The 18,112-nt window shown below is 46.0% G+C and overlaps 1 protein-coding gene across 1 annotated transcript in view; it reads right to left on the bottom strand.

Moving 5' to 3' along the window:
- Window positions 1-2,932: 2,932 nt before the first annotated feature.
- The window catches only part of LOC140206247 (uncharacterized), a 70,779-nt gene continuing 55,599 nt past the window's right edge, over window positions 2,933-18,112 (bottom strand). The window contains exons 10-14 of the mRNA XM_072274566.1: window positions 17,292-17,744; window positions 12,914-13,343; window positions 8,215-8,398; window positions 6,587-6,708; window positions 2,933-3,519 (exon numbers count right to left, since the gene is read on the bottom strand). Coding sequence (XP_072130667.1) covers window positions 2,933-3,519; window positions 6,587-6,708; window positions 8,215-8,398; window positions 12,914-13,343; window positions 17,292-17,744 — 1,776 coding nt within the window. The remainder of the gene's footprint in view (window positions 3,520-6,586; window positions 6,709-8,214; window positions 8,399-12,913; window positions 13,344-17,291; window positions 17,745-18,112) is intronic.

Genomic DNA, 18,112 nt, shown 5'->3' on the forward strand with positions numbered 1-18,112 from the left:
ACCCCAGGTTGGGAACTGCTGTTCTAAGTGAAGATTTGACATCTACCTTTGCAGAAGTTAATGCCAATACCAACACCACCCTATCTCTATCTCCCACAGTTTTATATACTTTAGTCATGTTTCGCTCTTAGGTCCTAAATCCCCCACCACCAGGTTCAAGAACAACTACTTTCCTTAAAATATTCAGTTATCGACCCAACTGGTTTAAACCCTAACCACTATGAGCGCTTTGCTCTCAATCTGAGCTTTATTTTATTCTAGTTGTGCTTCCTTGTAAAAAACTGTATGATTGATGTTTTTCTTGTGAATACAGCTCATCTGATGCCACGTGTCTGTGATGCTGCAGCAAGCGTTTCATTGCACCTGTGTTCACACATGTACTTGTGTGTGTGAGACAGTGAACTCGACTCTGACTTTGATGCTCTATCTGAATGTTCTGGGCATGCGCAGGATGTTCTGCTACGGTGGCGTGCAGCCCTGTCCTCTCGTTCCAGGTGGAGAAAGTCCTGAGTAGGGGCCCCTTTGAGCAGAGATCCATCAGGCAATGGTTGGCCAGAATGTGTTTGGAGTCCTGAGAAGAGGAAGGTAATGTTCCAGCTGGGATGTAGCCTGAATGGTGGTGAAGCAGCTGATCTTTGTGCCTCTTCATCACTTTTACTCAAGAATTGATTTTGTTTTATTGACTCTCATCTTATTTCTTAAGTAGTTAAATGCGAATATGACTCTATAACCATTTTGGACCATGCTCCACTTAAGCTTTCTATTAAATTATTGGCCAATGCTCATAACAATAGACAATGGCGTTTTAATTCGCTGTTGCTTCAGGACTTGGATTTTGTTAACTTCATGAATGAACAGATTGATCTTTTTTCACAATTAACAGTACAGAGGATATATCCGTGAACACCGTTTGGGATTCCTTCAAAGCTTATATTCGTGGCCAGGTTATTTCGTACTCTGCTGCTTTGAGGAAAAGGTTGAAGAAGGAAGAGCTGGTTCTTGTGGACAAGATTAAGGAAATAGATAAGAAATATGCTACAGCTCCTTCTGAGAAGCTGTATAAACAAAGAACTGAACTTCAAATGGAACACAGTTCATTACTTTCGTCCTCTATTGCAAACCAATTCATGAAGACAAGAAGTGAATTTTATATACACAGTGACAAAGTTGGCAAACTGTTGCCTAATCAGTTGAAGACTAACTCTATTAAACTTCAAATTAATCAGATTTATAATCAAAAAGATCAACTGACGTTTGATCAAGCTGAGATTAATCAATCCTTCTTTGATTTTTATTCCTCATTATATCAATCAGAATCTCCACAAGATTCTAAACATGTGTGACTTTTTAGATAACCTAGACTTCCCTAAGATATCACACGATATATGTTCTATGTTAGAAAACTTCCTTCACTACTGATGAGATTAAGAATGCTATCAGAAAGGTATAACGGCTACTATTTATAATACTATCATGAAATTTAGGAAAGCTCCATTCGACAAGATTAGGACTGACTGGGAAAGGGAATTGGGTCTTGCTATCCCGGCTGAGGACTGGACCTATATTTTGCAACTTCTTAATACTTCCTCTATCTGTTCCAAACACTCTTTAATTCAATTTAAAGTTGTCCATAGAACACATATCTCTAAAGATAAATTAGCTCGTTATTACCCTCATATTAACCCTCTTTGCGATAGATGTCATGGGGAGATAGCCTCCTTGACCCACATGTTTTGGTCTTGTCCTACTTTGGAAACTTCTTGAAAAGACATTTTTAATATTATCCCAAAGGTTCTGAATAGTGATATTTGTCCCCATCCTATTACTGCTATCTTTGAATTACCTAAAACTTCTAATAATTTACCTCCTTCAGCACGTACAATGATTGCATTTCTTACTTTAATGGCAAAAAGATGTATTCTACAACATTGGAAGGAGATTAATGCCCCAACTACGTTTTTTTTTTGGTTCTCTCAAATGATACTGTGTCTAAATTTGGAAAAAATCAGAAGTAATCTTTATGATACATCAGTTAAATTTGAACAGACCTGGAGATCATTTATTCAATATTTTCATTTAATGTAACTATTTTTTTCTCTCTGACCATGTATACATTCCCTTCGTGGATTTTATCTGTCGGGTGTGAGGACGCGATTGTTTAATTGTTTAAAGTCCAGTATATACCTAGTTAGCCCATTGCTTTGCTTTGTTACGTTAGTTGCACGGTAGGTTTTCTTTCTGTTTTTTTTTGTTCTGTTGGTATATATGAAAAATTAGTATGCAATTATATTTCCTTGTTATTCTATAATTAACATACGTTGTTTCTATTGTTTTCTTTTGTATTAATATTACTTTTATATTTATATCCTAACAATGTATTGGTTGCTATATGTTTCACTCTTTGTGTACTAATTCACTAAAAAGATTTAAAAAGGAAGAAAGACCTTTGTGCCTCTTCCTCATCCCAGGCCTTTCCGATGTTATCATCTCTCCCGGCCACCTGTGCGTAGGAGCCCGCCCTTTTTGGTCAGGCCCTGTACAGGTGGTCCGCCTGCCCGCAGAGGTGGCAGGACTTGGCCTCCGTGTCCCTCCACCTTGCAGTTTCTGCACAGCACAGCCTTACACTGGGCTGCGATGGCCTCCGCCTTACCGCAGTTCCGGCACACCTTAGGTTGCCCGGCATAAACCAGGAAGCATCGGTTCCCTCCTATTGCGGACACTGAGGATGGATGGATGACACAGCCGCTGGTGTCCACCCTCGGCTTCACCCTGACCTGCCTTTTACTTGTCCATACTCCCAGACTGTCGTTGGCGTTCTCACACTTGCCCACGCTCTCCACATATCGCGCTGGGAATGTGAGGATGCCAACGACCGGTACATAGGGGTTAAACATTTGTAGCAGAACCGTTCTCTCTTGCTGCGTTACGTCGGCTAGAGGGGCTGCGCTGTTCGGAGCGACAGCGGCGCCTCGCTCCCCTTCTCACTGAAGCAGTCACGTAACTTCTGCCACCCTGGGGCATGCCCGAAGGTGACGTCGTAGTAACCGGTGAAATCCTGGACGCTGTAAAGACCGTCCACCTTGAAGCCACGGCAATCCGGTAGCACCTTGCGAATGAAGGTCTCCCTACTGAAACCGTTGCCTTCTTTCAAATCTCGAACGCTCAGTCTGACCGTCTTCTTGACCCCAGCCCCACGAATCGAAGCGCTGGTCTCTCCAGCCTTCCTCTTCTCTGATGCGTTCGTCTCTCCAGCCATCCTTTCCTCCATCGCCGCTGCACAGGGGGAAAAGGACCAGATTTCGGGGCCAATGCCCTCCACACTCCATCCCGTGTCAGCCCGAGGCCGCTCCCCTGCCAACGCTCTCTGTGTGCTGAAATGACCACCGGTGATCAGAGCGTTCCGGTAAAGAACGCTTGATCTTAGCTCTTCATCACCGTCTCTCCCCTGCCAGGTTACCTCCTGGAAGTTTTCCTCTCGGCGCCGGACATCACGTGTCAGAACGGATATCCAGAAACAAACTATACAGAGCGATATGACAGGGAACCAGTCTCCATCATCAGGGTCAACACCCCCCTCCCTTAGATTACATCTACACATGTTGGGAGACCGCCGGACGTGGAGCCAGAGTCCGAAGGGCAGCGACGATCGGGGGAAATCGCCGTTGAACGATCGACTTATCAGTGAGTTCCAACTTTGCGCAACAGACTGTTTAATAAGATTGGGCCCTTGTTTTTTTTTTTTTTTTCGTTTCTTTACTGACCATATAGTCTTGGCGGAAAAGGATCTTGGCGATTGTAGGGATGACTTGTAGTGGACTGAAAAGCTTGAGAATGCAGGTATTATGAAAGAGGATGTGCTGGAGCTTTAGGAAAGCATCAAGTTGAATAAGTCACTGGGACCAGACGGGATGTACCCCAGGCTACTGTGGGAAGCAAGTGAGGAGATTGCTGAACCTCTGGCAATTATCTTTGCATCATCAATGAGGACAGGAGAGGCTCCGGAGGATTGGAGAGTAGCGGGTGTTGTTCCCTTATTCAAGAAAGGAAGTAGAGATAGCCCAGGAAATTATAGGCCAGTGAGTCTTAATTCAGTGGTTGGTAAGTTGATGGAGAAGACCCTGAGAGGCAGGGTTTGTGAACGTTTGGAGAGGCATAATATGATTAGAAATAGTCAGCATGGCTTTGTCAAAGGCAGGTCGTGCCCTAGCAAGCCATTTGATAAGATACCCCATGCAAGGCTTATTGAAAAAGTAAGGAGGCATGGGATCCAAGGGGACGTTGCTTTGTGGATCCAGAATTGGCTTTCCCACAGAAGGCAGAGTGGTTGTAAATGGGTCATATTCTGCGTGAAGGCCGGTGACCAGTGGTGTGCCTCAGGGATCTGTTCTGGGACCCCTACTCTTTGTGATTTTTATAAATGACCTGGATGAGGAAGTGGATGGGTGGGTTAGTAAATTTGCTGATGACACAAAGGTTGGGTGTGTTGTGGACAGTGTAGATGGCTGTCAGAGGGTAAAGTGGGACATTGATAGGATGCAAAGCTGGGCTGAGAAATGGCAGATGGCGTTCAACCCAGCTAAGTGTGAGGTGGTTTATTTTGGTAGGTCAAATATGTTGGCAGAATATAGTATTAATGATGACTCTTGGCGGTGTGGAGGATCAGATGGGTCTTGGGGTCTGAGTCCATAGGACACTCAAAGCTGCTACGCAGGTTGACTCTATGGTTACGAAGGCATACAGTGCATTGGCCTTCATCAATCGTGGGATTGAGTTTAAGAGCCGAGAGGTAATGTTGCAGCTCCTTAGGACCCTGGTCAGACCCCACTTGGAGTACTGCGCTCAATTCTGGTCGCCTCACTATAGAAGGATGTGGAAACCATAGAAAGAGTGCAGAGGAGATTTACAAGGATGTTGCCTGGATTAGAGGGCATGCCTTGTGAGAATAGATTGAGTGAATTCAGCCCTTTCTCCTTGGAGCGACAGAGGATGAGAGGTGGCTGATAGAGGTGTATAAGATAATCAGAAGCATTGATTGTGTGGATAGTCAGAGGCTTTTCCCCAGGGCTGAACTGGCTAGCACGAGAGGGCGTAGTTTTAAGGTGCTTGGAAGTAGGTACAGAGGAGATGTCAGGGGTAAGTTTTTCTATGCAGAGAGTGGTGAGTGCATGGAATGGGCTGCCAGCGGTGGTGGTGGAGGCGGAAACAAAATGGTCTCTTAAGAGACTCCTGGGTAGGAACATGGAGCCTAGAAAAATGGAGAACTATGGGTAACCCGAGGTAATTTCTAAGGTAGGGACATGTTCGGCACAGCTTTGTGGGCCAAAGGGCCTGTATTGTGCTGTAGATTTTCTTTGTTTCTATGTGTCAATGTTCCCACTGCTATCTCTCCCTGCCTCAACCATACAGGTAAAATATCATCAACACGTTATCTACTGGGGAGGCAAAAGAACTGATGCAACATTACAGCAGTTTGCAAGCTTTAAATATATTTAATTCATTTTGGAAAGAGATACATTTACAAAAAGTAGGAAGTTAAGGACTAAAATTTCCACTCAGTAGATTAGTAAATTATAAAATGATTTCTTCTCCGATTTAAGCGGCGTCGTATCATGTCCAAGACGGAAGAGGCTGGAGCGCAAGTGGACAGGGGCATCAGTGCACTGTAGAGGCGTTGAATTGCCTAGAAACGGCTGAAGCGGTTTTTCTGCAGATCATTGCCAACGTGGACTGTTACCGCCTGCAAGATGAAAAGTGAAAGTTTACTTTGAACTTGGAACTTTAAAAACTTTTCTATCAAAATATGTACAGTACTGTGCCAAATTCTTAGGGACAGACACACAACGCACAAACATATATATAAATAGCATGCCAAAGACTTTTGCACAGTGTAGTGATTTTATGGATTACACTGTACTGCTGCAAAAAAAATACAAATTTCATTATGTATGTGAGTGATGATCAAGCTAATTCTGATGTGGGTCTCTATTGTGGACTGGGAGAGGGGGGATCATGGTTGGGAATAGGGAGGGGAGAGGCAGTGAGTGGGAAGCACCAGAGAGACATCTGTAATGATCAATAAACCAATTGTTTGGAATCAAATAGCCTTGCCTGGTGTCTTAGGGCTGGATGTGTCTGCAACCACACTATCCAAGTGCATTGGCACCCCTCCTCTGCCACCTGTCCCACACCCCTCCCGCGGTGCTCCACCCTCGCCATTCCCAACATTCTTTGCTCCTGCCAGATTTATAAGCTCGCTCTCCGCTCCATGTTGACAAATACAGCGCTGTGTGCAAAAGTCTCAGGCACCCTAGCTAGATAGATATGTAATGCTCGGCTCGATCAACTCACGTCCGTCTAGGGGAACTGCCGTAGGCCCTACCAAACTGTGTACTCACGTTTGCGTAGACGCTACGTAATGCACCCCGATACAAGCCCACACTGTAAAATATCAGACAATACACAATGTACAGTTAAGTTACACTTTATAACTCTTTTTGGTGGTGTGGTTAGTGGACACAAAAAAAACAAAGGTGCCACTCAGTAAATGTGTCAGTTTTGTGCACCAAATTAAGTCGTTGGAGCTCACACCTCCCCGATCCGTCCACGAACGACCTCCGAACCTCCAACAACCTTCGAACCGTCGAATTCCGGTATCCGCTGTTCCGGAACCGCCGACCGCTCCCGCACACGTCTGTCCTCTTCACTCGCCTTGAGCAGGTACGCAAATTGGGTGTGACATATATATGTGAACAGGGCTTCTTATAATGTCAGGCACTGAACCAAGATGAAAGAAATACATGAATTCCCCAGCTCCACAGAAATATAGTGATAGTTACGACATGAACAAGACTATAGCCTATCACTACACTTCAGTGTATAACTGGTACAATAAAACATATCATACTTAATTTAATAATATGACAAAGTATTGCATGGTTGTACTCACTAATTATCATAAAATATAATTATCAAGCAAGTAAAGTAACGTTGTTTGCTTAGAAGCCATAGGGTTGTTAGTGAGAAAAATTTACCTTTGTATTGGCGAGCACCACAGATGTAGCCTGACTTCTACGGCTGAGTCAGAGCAGACAGCAGGGCCCGCAGTGCTGAGCAGTGCTCCTAAGCAGGTATCAAAAGAACAGAAATAAAGCAAGTAAGTTTTTTACACTTTCAGCCACTTAAATTGGAACCAAGTAATCAAGTATGAAACAAGAACGTCTGATGAACAATTGGTTAAGCCACGAATATTGGTGAATATTAGTATCAAAAGCGGTAGGTTGGCAACTCTGCCTCGTACCGTTTCTCTCGCAGAAATGGTTGGACAGGAAGTGTACCTGTGTGTGTGGATACCCACAATATCCTCACACATCGGGTATTACATGGTTAGACCAATACAAATCTTGTTTAGTCTTTAAGTATATAAAAAGTGAAAGAAGCTTGAATCTTTACAGAAATTATAATTGTATCTGTATGAATAGAAAATATTGCATTTTGTAAGTGAAAAATGTTAACGGGGAGGACAGCAACCACTTGGGAGGTTTGGAAATGTATTTCGTCTCATTCATTGCTCACTACTCTTTTTCCTATCAACACAAAGATAAAAAGAGCCTCTTTCCAATCAACTATAGCGGCCACTGTGAAATTCCCCGCTTGTATATTTTGACATTTTTTACAGAGGTGCCGGAGTGGCACTCTGGTGAGATCCGGCAGCAGTGCACCCCTGGCTGAGGGGTAATAACTGTTCCTGACCCTGGTGGTGTAGGTCCTGAGGCTCCTGTACCTCCTTTCTGATGGTTGAGGGGTAATAACTGTTCCTGACCCTGGTGGTGTGAGTCCTGAGGCTCCTGTACCTTCACCCTGATGGTTGAGTGGTAATAACTATTCCTGAACCTGGTGGCACTGAAGGCATTACGCTGACTGCGGTGCTTTACAGACACTTAGATAGGCTGACAGATGATGGAAAATGGCAGGCTGTGCAGGAGGGGAGGGTTAGGTTGATTGATTCATTGATTGAGAGACGGCACAGAATTGACCCTGCCAGCCCTTTGAGCCTCACCGCCCAGCAATCTCCCGATTTAACCCCAGCCTAATCACGGGGCAATTTACAATGACCAATTAAACTACTGACCGGTACGTCTTTGGACGGTGGGAGGAAACCGGAGCACCCGGAGGAAACACCAGAGAAAATTTCTGGCGTTCACCTTTTTTTTTTACCTGCCATGACTGTTGAAGTCCCTTTGTCTAATCCTGGGTTTGCTCCTGTCCTCGGTCACCCTCTCGGGATAGGCAGACGCGTTGGGAAACCTCTCGGCAACTTGATTCTGCTGGTGCTCGGGCGGGTTCCTGCAGTCGCGTTCCACGGCACTGTCCCATAACCAGCTCATGCAGCAGATCCTGTCTGGGGTATGAACTGAATACTTTAGCTATCGAAAAACATTCAAGCTTGTTTAGTGTCACTTTCAGTACCCAAGTGTCAAGGAGAATGAAATAATCGTAACTCTGGATGGGATGCAGGAGATAAATAAAACACACCAAGCCAAACACAAGAAAATCTGCAGATGCTGGAAACCCAAGGCAACACACACAAAGTGCCAGAAAAGCTCAGCAGGTCAGGCAGCATTTACAGAAAGGTGTAAACAGTTGACGCATTAGGCTGAGACCCTTCATCAGGACTGGAAAGGAAGGGAGAAGACGTTGAGGGTGGGGGAGAAGAGGAAGAAGTACGAGGTTGTAGGTGATAGGTGAGACCGGAAGAAGGGGTGGGGTGAAGTAAATAGCTGGGAAGTCGATTGGTGGAAGTGATGAAGGGCTGGGGAAGGGGGAATCTGATAGGAGAGGACAGAAGGCCATGGAAGAAGGGGACGACGGTGGAGCACCAGAGGGAGGTGATGGGCAGGCAAGGAGATAAGGTGAGAGAGAGAAATGAGAATGGGGAATGGTGAAGAAGAAAACTAGAAGTTCGACAAATCGATGCTTAACTCATTACTAAGATAAGCTCCATAAGATAAAGAACACAATAATAATAATAATAAAAACACAATAAATATAAATACATAAGATAGCTTATATACATGGATTGATTGTACGTGCATAAGGTGACTCTAGGCACAGGAGTGTCTCAAAATCACAATCAGCTTTAATACCATCAGTATATCCCATGAAATTTGTCGTTGTGCGGCAGCAGTACCTTGCAATAGAAAATAAAAACTGTGAATTACAGTAAATATATAAAAAATTAAACAATTAAATAAGTCTTGCAAAAAGACAAAAAGAAAATAGTGAGTTAGTGTTCACAGGTTCAATGTCCATTCAGAAATCTGATGACGGGGGAGAGGCTGTTCCTGAATCACTGAGTGTCTGTACAGAAGGTGACACTGACAGGAAATGATCAGGTAGTGGTGGTTGGGGGTGTGGGTTAGTCACTGTTTCTGAGTCTGCTGGTCCAGGCGTGGATGCTATGCAGCCTCCTACCCGATGGGAGAGGGACAAACAGTCCGTGAGCAGGGTGGGTGGGATCCTGACGTTACTGGCTCTTTCCCGGCCCTTGATGCTGGGTAAGCTCCTGGACCGGCTTCACTCACCCCCCGGTGGCTCGTGGGTGTGGACCCACTTCTGGGGATCCTGCGTTCTGATGTTTGATGTTCTGAGCGTTACTCGTTTGTTGTTTCTGTTGTTTGCGTGACTTTGCACGTCTGATGGTCTTGTTTCGTGGGTTGCTTTCTTTAAGTGGGTTCTCTGACATTTCTTTGTTTTGTGGCTGCCTGCAAGAAGATGAGCCTCGAGGCTGTGCGCCGTAAGCATACTTTGATAATTACTGTACTTTGTACTTTGAACTTGGAATACATCCTTGATGGCTGGTAGTCTGGTGCTGGTGACGCGTTGGGCACTTAATTGTTTCCTGAAACACTTAATTCAACAACTAATAATTCAGTTTTACTCAGCCCACAAGGCTGTAATAAAATCTAGCACACATTCAGAATTTTAAAAAAATGTTCCTACACAAGGTTTATTAGCCACTTTGTTCGGTACACCGCCTCGTAAATGCAAATATCGAACCAGCCAATCATGTGGCAGCAGCTCAGTGCATGAAAGCATGCAGACATGGTCAAGAGGTTCAGTTGTTGCTCAGTCTAAGCATCAGAATGGGGGAAGAAATGTGATCTAAGTGACTCTGACCGTGGAATGATTGTTGGTGCCATACAGGGTGGTTTGAGTATTTCAGAAACTGCTGATCTCCTGGGGATTTTCAAGCACAACAGTCTCTAGAGTTTATAGAGAATGGTGTGAAAAACTAAAAAAACATCCCGTGTGCAGCAGTTCTGTGGGTGAAAACACTTTGTTAATGAGAGAGGTCAGAGGAGAATGGCCAGACTCTTAGGCACTCTAGCTCACGCTCTCTCTCTCGATATATATAGACTTTTGCACTGTACTGCACACGTATAAATGAACTTGAATCTTGAACCTTGAGAACAGCTGACAATCTCTCTGGCTATCCATCCCATAGGATGATGACGTTACTTTCAGTCAGTTAGTGGGGTTTGATATGTGCATCCTGGAGTGACTGTACAGGCCGATCCTTGACGGGCACTGCTTGCCACATGCTTGGCAGGTGAGGCCTGGAGGGACAGCAGGGGCAGAAGCTCTGTTGTGGCGCTTCCTGTGCCTTTCCTCTGTTGCCTCGTTGAGCTTGTTCTCAGCAGCATCCACACCTTTTCTGATGGCGTCCCTCCACTGTGAGCAATCTTGAGCCAGATCTTCCCATGTTGATGGGGCAATGTCAGCTTTCTTGAGGCTCCTGTGCAGAACCTCCCTGTACCGTAGTCGCTGGCCTCCTCATTTTTGGGTGCTACTGGACAGTTAGCCGTACAAGATGTCCTTGGGCAGTCTCCCGTCAGGCATTCTGACAACATGTCTTGCCCAGTGCAGTTGGGCTGACATCACCAAGGTTGAAACTGCTGGCATTCCGGCTCGAGAGAGGACCTCGGTATTGGAGACCTTGTCTCGCCGGGTGATCTTCATCAGAGAACGTAGGTGACGCTGCTGCAGTTGGTCAAGCTGGCGTAAGTGTCTCTGACATGGGCACCATGTCTCACATCCGTTATAACAAGGTTGATATGGCAACGGCCCTGTGTACCTTGCACTTGGTGGCCAACCTGATGTTCTGTGACCAAACTCGATCTTTCAGCTGACCGAAGGCAAAGCAGGCTTTTCTGGTTCTTGACTCAGTCTCTACATCCAGAGAAGCTGAGGATGTGATTATGCTTCCCAGGTAGCAAAACTTGTTGAGAGCATTGAGACAAGTGTCATCAATGAGTTCAGTTGGTTCTTCGTAGCTTCAGCCAGGAGCTGGTTGGTACAAAACTTCCATCTTTTTCAGGCTGATTGTCAGTCTGAAGCTTTTGGCTGCACTGGTGATCTCCTGTAAGTCTTCGAGAGCGTGGGCAACCAGTACACAGTCATTAGCAAACTGTAGCTCATGCACCACAATGTCCCTGCCTTTTGATTTTGCTCTCAATCTTGCGAGGGTGGGGAGCCCGCCATCAGCCCTTGTTTGTAGGAAGACCCCTGACTTCAGGTCTGATGTGGCATCCTAAAGAACAGCAGCGAAGAATGGTCCAAACAGAGTAGGAGCCGGAACACAACCCTGTTTTACGCCGTTGCTGGTGGATAATGGGTTTGACAACTCACCACACATGTTGATGCGGCCTTCCATGCCTTTGGGGAACCGACCGATGATGTTGGTTAGGCATGGGGGGGGGGGCAACCGAATTTTGGTAGGAGTTTCCACAGCTGACAATACTCTGAATGTGGTCTGAAGGTTATGTTTCCCTTACTTCGAGGTTCAAAGTTCAAAGTAAATCTATTTTTGAAGTACATATACGCCACCATATACTACCCTGAGATGAACTTTCTTGCGGGCATTCACAGTAGGACAACGAACTGCAGCAGAATCAATGAAAATCTGCACACAAAGACTGACAAGCAACCAATGTGCAAAAAAAACCAGACAGATAAATAAATAGTACCGAGAACACAAACTGCAGAGTCCCTGAAAGTGAGAAACCTCATGTTTTGAGTTAATTAATTAACTTATTTGATGTTATTAACATACAGTGTGGAGTAAACCCTTCCGCTGTGCCACCCAGCAATCCCCCAATTTAATCCCAGCCCAATCACAGGACAGTTTTACAACCACCAATCAACCTACCAACTGGTAGGTCTTTAGGCTGTGGGAGGAAACCAGAGCACCCGGAGGAAACCCTCGCGGTCATGGGGAGAACATACAAATTCTCTACGGGCAACGGCTGAAATTGAACTGGGGTCACCAGTACTGTAAAGTATTGCGCTAACCACTATGCTACAGTGTTGCCCCATGGAATCCTCATGCAAATCTAGCAGAGTTTGAGCAGTTTTGTAAAGAAGGAAGGGGAAGGGGAAAAATTGCAGTGTCCAGATGTGCAAAGCTGATGGAGACCTGTCCACACAGACTCAAGGCTATAATTGCTGCCAAAGGTGCATCTATTAAATAGTGACTTGAAGGGGAAAAATACTTAGGTAGTCAATTGTTTTGTGTTTAATAATTCTAATTAATTTAGAGCACTTTGTAGAGATCTGTTTTCACTTGGTCACAAAAGAGATCTTCTCTGTTGATCAGTGTCAAAGCAGCCAAATTAAATCCAATATGATTCAGTGTTGTAAAACAGCAAAACATGAAAACCTCCAAAAGGGACGAATGCTTTTTTAGAGGCACTGTACACACAATCGCTGACAAGCAACCAATGGGCAAGAGAAGACAAACTGTGCAAATACAAAGACTAAACAAGTAATACTGAGAACACAAACTGTGGAGTCCCTGCAAGTGAGGAAACCCAGATTTCGAGTTTAGAAGGCTAAAAGGTTGTATTTCACTTACTGTAACCCCAGCAGTTGCAACAGGAATCACGCTGATCCCGAGGTGCATTTGAAATCTCCTCAGTGACATTAACGTGCCCTGCAGCATCAGTCTGTCCGGAACAATTCACATTGCTTGCCAGGCCCACTTGGCTGCGGTTGCGTTTCAGGACCTTAGACAACTTCTTGATGGCCTTCGAGGCGGCATGCGGGTTGCCCGTTGCGCTCAGCATCTCTCTAGCGGCCTTTTGCCCCCCCTGGGGGAGCGCCTGGGCCTCGGGGCCACCTTGGCTCCTGGGCTGACTCTGGACCTCAGGGAGGAATTGCCTCGAGCTCCCATTCTGCTCTGTGCTTTCGGCCGGCAGCGTGCTGCACGCGTCCGCTGGTTCGGTTTCCTCCCCAACAACTGTGCTCTTCTGGTCAAGCTCCTCGAAGATCTCCGACTGGGTATTCTGAAGAAAACAGAAATATAGATGAAAGGTTTAGAACACAGAATGTTGCAGGCCATTCAGCCCACAATGTTGTGCTGACCTCATAACCTATTCGTAGATAGACCATAAATCTTAGCAACAGAATTAGGCCACTTGGCCCTCCGAGTCTGCTCCACCATTCCTTCATGGCTGATTTATTGTCCATCTCAACCCCAGCCTTCTGCCTTCTCCCCGTAACCTCTGACACACTTACTAATCAAGAGCCTCTTAACCTTCATTGTAAGTACACCCAACGACTTGGCCTCCACAGCCGTCTGTGGCGATGAATTCCACAGATTCACCACCCTCTGGCTAAAGAAATTCCTCCTCATCTCCGTTCTAAAGGGACGTCCTTCTATTCCATCATGGCTGATTTATAACCTCAACCACATTCTCCTGCCTTCTCGCCATAACCTTGGATGCCCTGACTAATCAAGAGCCTATCAAACTCTGGTTTTAAATATCCCCAATGACTTGGCCTCCACAGCCGCCTGTGGCGATGAATTCCAGATTCACCACCCTCTGGCTCAAGAAATTCTTCCCCATCTCTATTCTAAAGTGACGAACCTCATTTCTGAGGCTGCACTGTCTGGTTCTCCACTCTCCCACTTTCAAAAACATCCTCTCCACGTCCGCTCTGTATAGACATTTCAGTCTAACCTGACTGAGATATTTTAAAGAAAAGGCACGGTGTTGGATCAGTTTAATGTTCTCGGGAAATAATTGCAAGGGACCCATTAGTATCTGTTCAAAACTCGGACAGTTTCTTTCAGGATGGGCAATGCAGTAACTGCATTTGCCACCTGGAAACATGAGGGGAAACTTTTTCACTCAGAGGGTGGGGAGAGTTTGGAACAAGCTGCCAGCATAAGTGGTGCGTGCGAGCTCGGTTTCCACATTTAACAGAAGTTTGGATAGGTACATGGATGGTAGGGGATATGGATGGCAATGGTCCCGGTGCAGGTCGATGGGAATAGACGGTTTAAAATGGCTCGGCATGGACTAGATGGGCTGAAGGGCCTGCTTCTCTGCCGTATTTTTCTATGACTCTCCGACACCGCAGGAATCTTCTACCTTGTGGGAATGGAGCTTTCCCAACTGCTTTCACTCCCACCACCCCACCACCTGGGCATGGGGTTAAAAACCCAGAGCTGCAGAAACCCCAGCAGAAGCTCCATCCCTGGGAGAGGAAGGATCTGCCAAGAAGATGGGCCACACCTGGGAACAGGTTGAAAGACTCCCAGGATGGAGGACTCTGGCGAGCTGCTGTCAAAGGCCTGTGCCCCAGATGGCGTTAGTGGTTCTGTAACTTGGTGTTTGCTCCCCACACTGCATTCTCGATCCAGCCAAGCCACTACAATCAGGGGGCCGGTTCAGGCCGAGCAGTGATGGGACCACTGAACAGACTCTCTATACACTGACTGGCCTGATCTCAAATAATAACAAGGCAGCCCACAGAGAAGTGGTCATCACCCTGACACAGTGGTGTCAAGAAAACAACCTCTCCCTCAATGTCGCAAAAACAAAGGAGCTGGTTGTGCACTACAGGAGGAATGGGGACATCAATTGACATCAATGGATCTGGGGTTGAGAGGGTGAACAGCTTCAAGTTCCTCGGTATACACGTCACCGAGGACCTCACGTGGTCTGTACACATCAGCTGTGTGGTGAAAAAAGCACAGCAACGCCTCTTTCACCTCAGACAGTTGAAGAAATTCGGCATGAGTCCCCAGAAACTAAGAACTTTCTACAGGGGCACAACTGAGAGCATCCTGACTGGCTGCATCAGTGCCTGGTATGGGAACTGTACTTCCCTCAATCGCAAGACTCTGCAGAGAGTGGTGTGGACAGCCCAGCACATCTGTACTTGTGAACTTCCCATGATTCAGGACATTTAGAAAGACAGGTGTGTACAAAGGGCCTGCAGGATCATTGGGGACCCAAGTCACCCCAACCACAAACTGTTCCAGTTGCTACCATCCGGGAAATGGTACCGCAGCATTAAAGCCAGGACCAACAGGTTCCAGGACAGCTTCTTCCAGCAGGCCATCAGACTGATTAATTCACGCTGACACAACCGTAGTTCTGAGCTATATTGACTGTACTATTGTATAAATTACTGGACATCCTATTTATTACAAATTACTACAATTTACAGATTGCACATTCAGACGGAGATGTAACATAAAGATTTTTACTCCTCGTGTATGTGAAAGACGTAAGAAATAATATTCAATTCAATCAAATTCAATTCGGCCTCTCACTGGGTCAGTGAGACGGGCTGGCAGCTGCTCTTGCCACACCTGTTCGCTCCCCTGTCGTAGTTCTTCCCGTGACCCTGTCCCGTGCACTATTTCTGTTCATTTCCATCTTACAGACCGTTCTCAGGAACTGAACCCTGTCTACTCCTGAGAGAGCCTGTAAACGCATGGAATCCTATAAGGGTCATAGAATGCATCTAGTCATTGGGTGGTGAATCTGTGAAATTTGTTACCACAAGACGGCTGCGGAGGCCAGGTCATTGGGTATATTTAAACCGAAGGTTGGCAGGTTCTCGATTAGTCAGGGCATCAAATGATATGGGGAGAAGGCAGGAGAACAGGGTTGAGAGAGATAGTAAATCAGCCACGATGGAATAGCAGAGCAGACTCAATGGGCCAAATGGCCTATTCTGCTCCTATGTCTTATGGTTTTACAGAGGCCAAAAAATGCATGAAGTCTGCTCCAGTTTCTAGTATTTTCTAAAATTTTGTCATTTTAAAATTAATTTTATAAGCGCAATGGTAGAGTATTTGAGTACAGATTAGCAGCCAAAGAGTCATTTAGTTCATAAATAGGCCTTTCAGCACATCCAGGCCATGCCAATTTATTAATCTGCCGAGTCCTGTCGTCCAGCACCTGGACTGTAGCCATCCCTACCCTCCCATCTATGGACCCATCCAAACTCCTCTTCAATATTGCAATCTAACCACAATTTACCACTTCTGCTGGCAGCTCATTCCACACTCTGAGTGAAGAAGATTACCCTCAGGTTCCCCTTGAACACTCACCTTTCACCCTTAACCTATGACCTCCAGTTCAGTGCCACCCAACCTCAGTGGGAAAAGCCTGCCTGCCTTTACACTATGGATACTTCTCATCATTTTGTATACCTCAATCAAGTCTCCCCTCCACCTCCTACGCCCCGGGGAATGAAGTCCCAAACAATTCAGCCTTTTCCTATAACTCAGGTCCTCAAGTCCCTGTAATCATGGTTAGCATCAAGGCAAAGGGACCGATAGCTCTGTGACTATGACTTGGGCTTCCTGTTGACACAGGCCTTGGTCAATTCAAATTCTCAACTTGCCTATGTGTGATTGAGAACATAGATCATCGAACACCACAGCACAGTGCAGTCCTTTCACCCACGATGTTGTACCAACTTTTAACCTACTTTAAGATCAATCTAACCCTTCTCTCCTACTTAACCCTCTATTTTTCCATCATCATGTGCCCATCTAAGCATTTCCTGAATGCCCCTGATGTATCTGCCTTTAGCACCACCCATGACAGGGTGTTCCATGCACCCACTACTCTCTGCCTCTATCATCCCCTCGATATTTCCCTCCGATCGCCTTGAAATTATGCTTCCTGGCATTTGCCATTTCTGCCTGGGAAGAAAACTCTGGCTGTCCAATTGATCTGTGCTTCTTATCGTCTTATACACTTCCATCAAGTCACCCCTCATCCTTCTTTGCTCCAAAGAGAAAAGCCTCAGCTGGCTAAACCTATCTTCACGAGACATGCCCTCCAGTTCAGGCAGCATCCTGGTAAATCTCCTCTGCACCTTACCTAAAGCTTCCACATCCTTCCTGTAATGAGGTGACTGGAACTGAACACAATACTCCCAAGCATAGTCTAACTAGGGTTTTGTTAGGGCTGCAACATTACCAGTAGAGGTGGGTATGGTGACTCCTGCTGCGCCAGGTCTTTGGCCTCTTTCAGAGCTTGGGGCTCCAGTGGCATCAGATCTTGAACCTGCTGCTGATCCCCGTCTTCGGCCTCTTGTTGGTCCAGGACTTGGGCCTGCTGTTGGAACTTTTGACCATTGGCCTCCGGTTGGTTCACTGCCTCACTCACAGCATTTCCCTCTTGTGCTTCAGCAGGGATCTCCGATGGAACCTCTGTCTGCTCCTGCTTCTGGCCTGGTTCTTTCCGCTCTGCTTGGGATTGGTTCTGGAGCAGCGAGCAGTGTTCTGTGCCATCAGCCTTCTGTTCAGAAACCAGCTCTGGCTCAACATCTGCTCTGCCTGGAGACAATTCACAGCTGTGGCCCACGTTCTTCTCCTCCCAGCCGCCTGCTCGCTGGCTTGGGCTGGAGACAATTCCTAGCACTTGGCTGGTCTGAAGAATACAGAGGAAAAAAAACTTTGAAAACAGCTGGCATTTTAAAACACTCAGTAAAAAACAATCTTGGTGGTCAGTGTCAGATGAACTTCCTGAACTTGTGACACTCAGAATACCACTCAGTTTCGCCTCAGACTCAGAGAGGCGTGCAGAAGAATCCTTGACAATGGCACCAGTGACAAGAACACGATGTAGTCAAAGAGTTATTTCCATGATATTATAGAATAACATGACACTAATAATGCCATTCCTGATACCGGAACAGGTCAGTGAGCAGCTGGCCCAGGGAGAGGGGACCATTTAATGTGGTGAGATGTGAGAAGCCCCAGTGCTACTGCCCTTTGAGACAGGTGAGAAAGGCAGAT

Source organism: Mobula birostris, chromosome 12, assembly GCF_030028105.1.
Source record: "Mobula birostris isolate sMobBir1 chromosome 12, sMobBir1.hap1, whole genome shotgun sequence".
NCBI lineage: Eukaryota > Metazoa > Chordata > Chondrichthyes > Myliobatiformes > Myliobatidae > Mobula > Mobula birostris.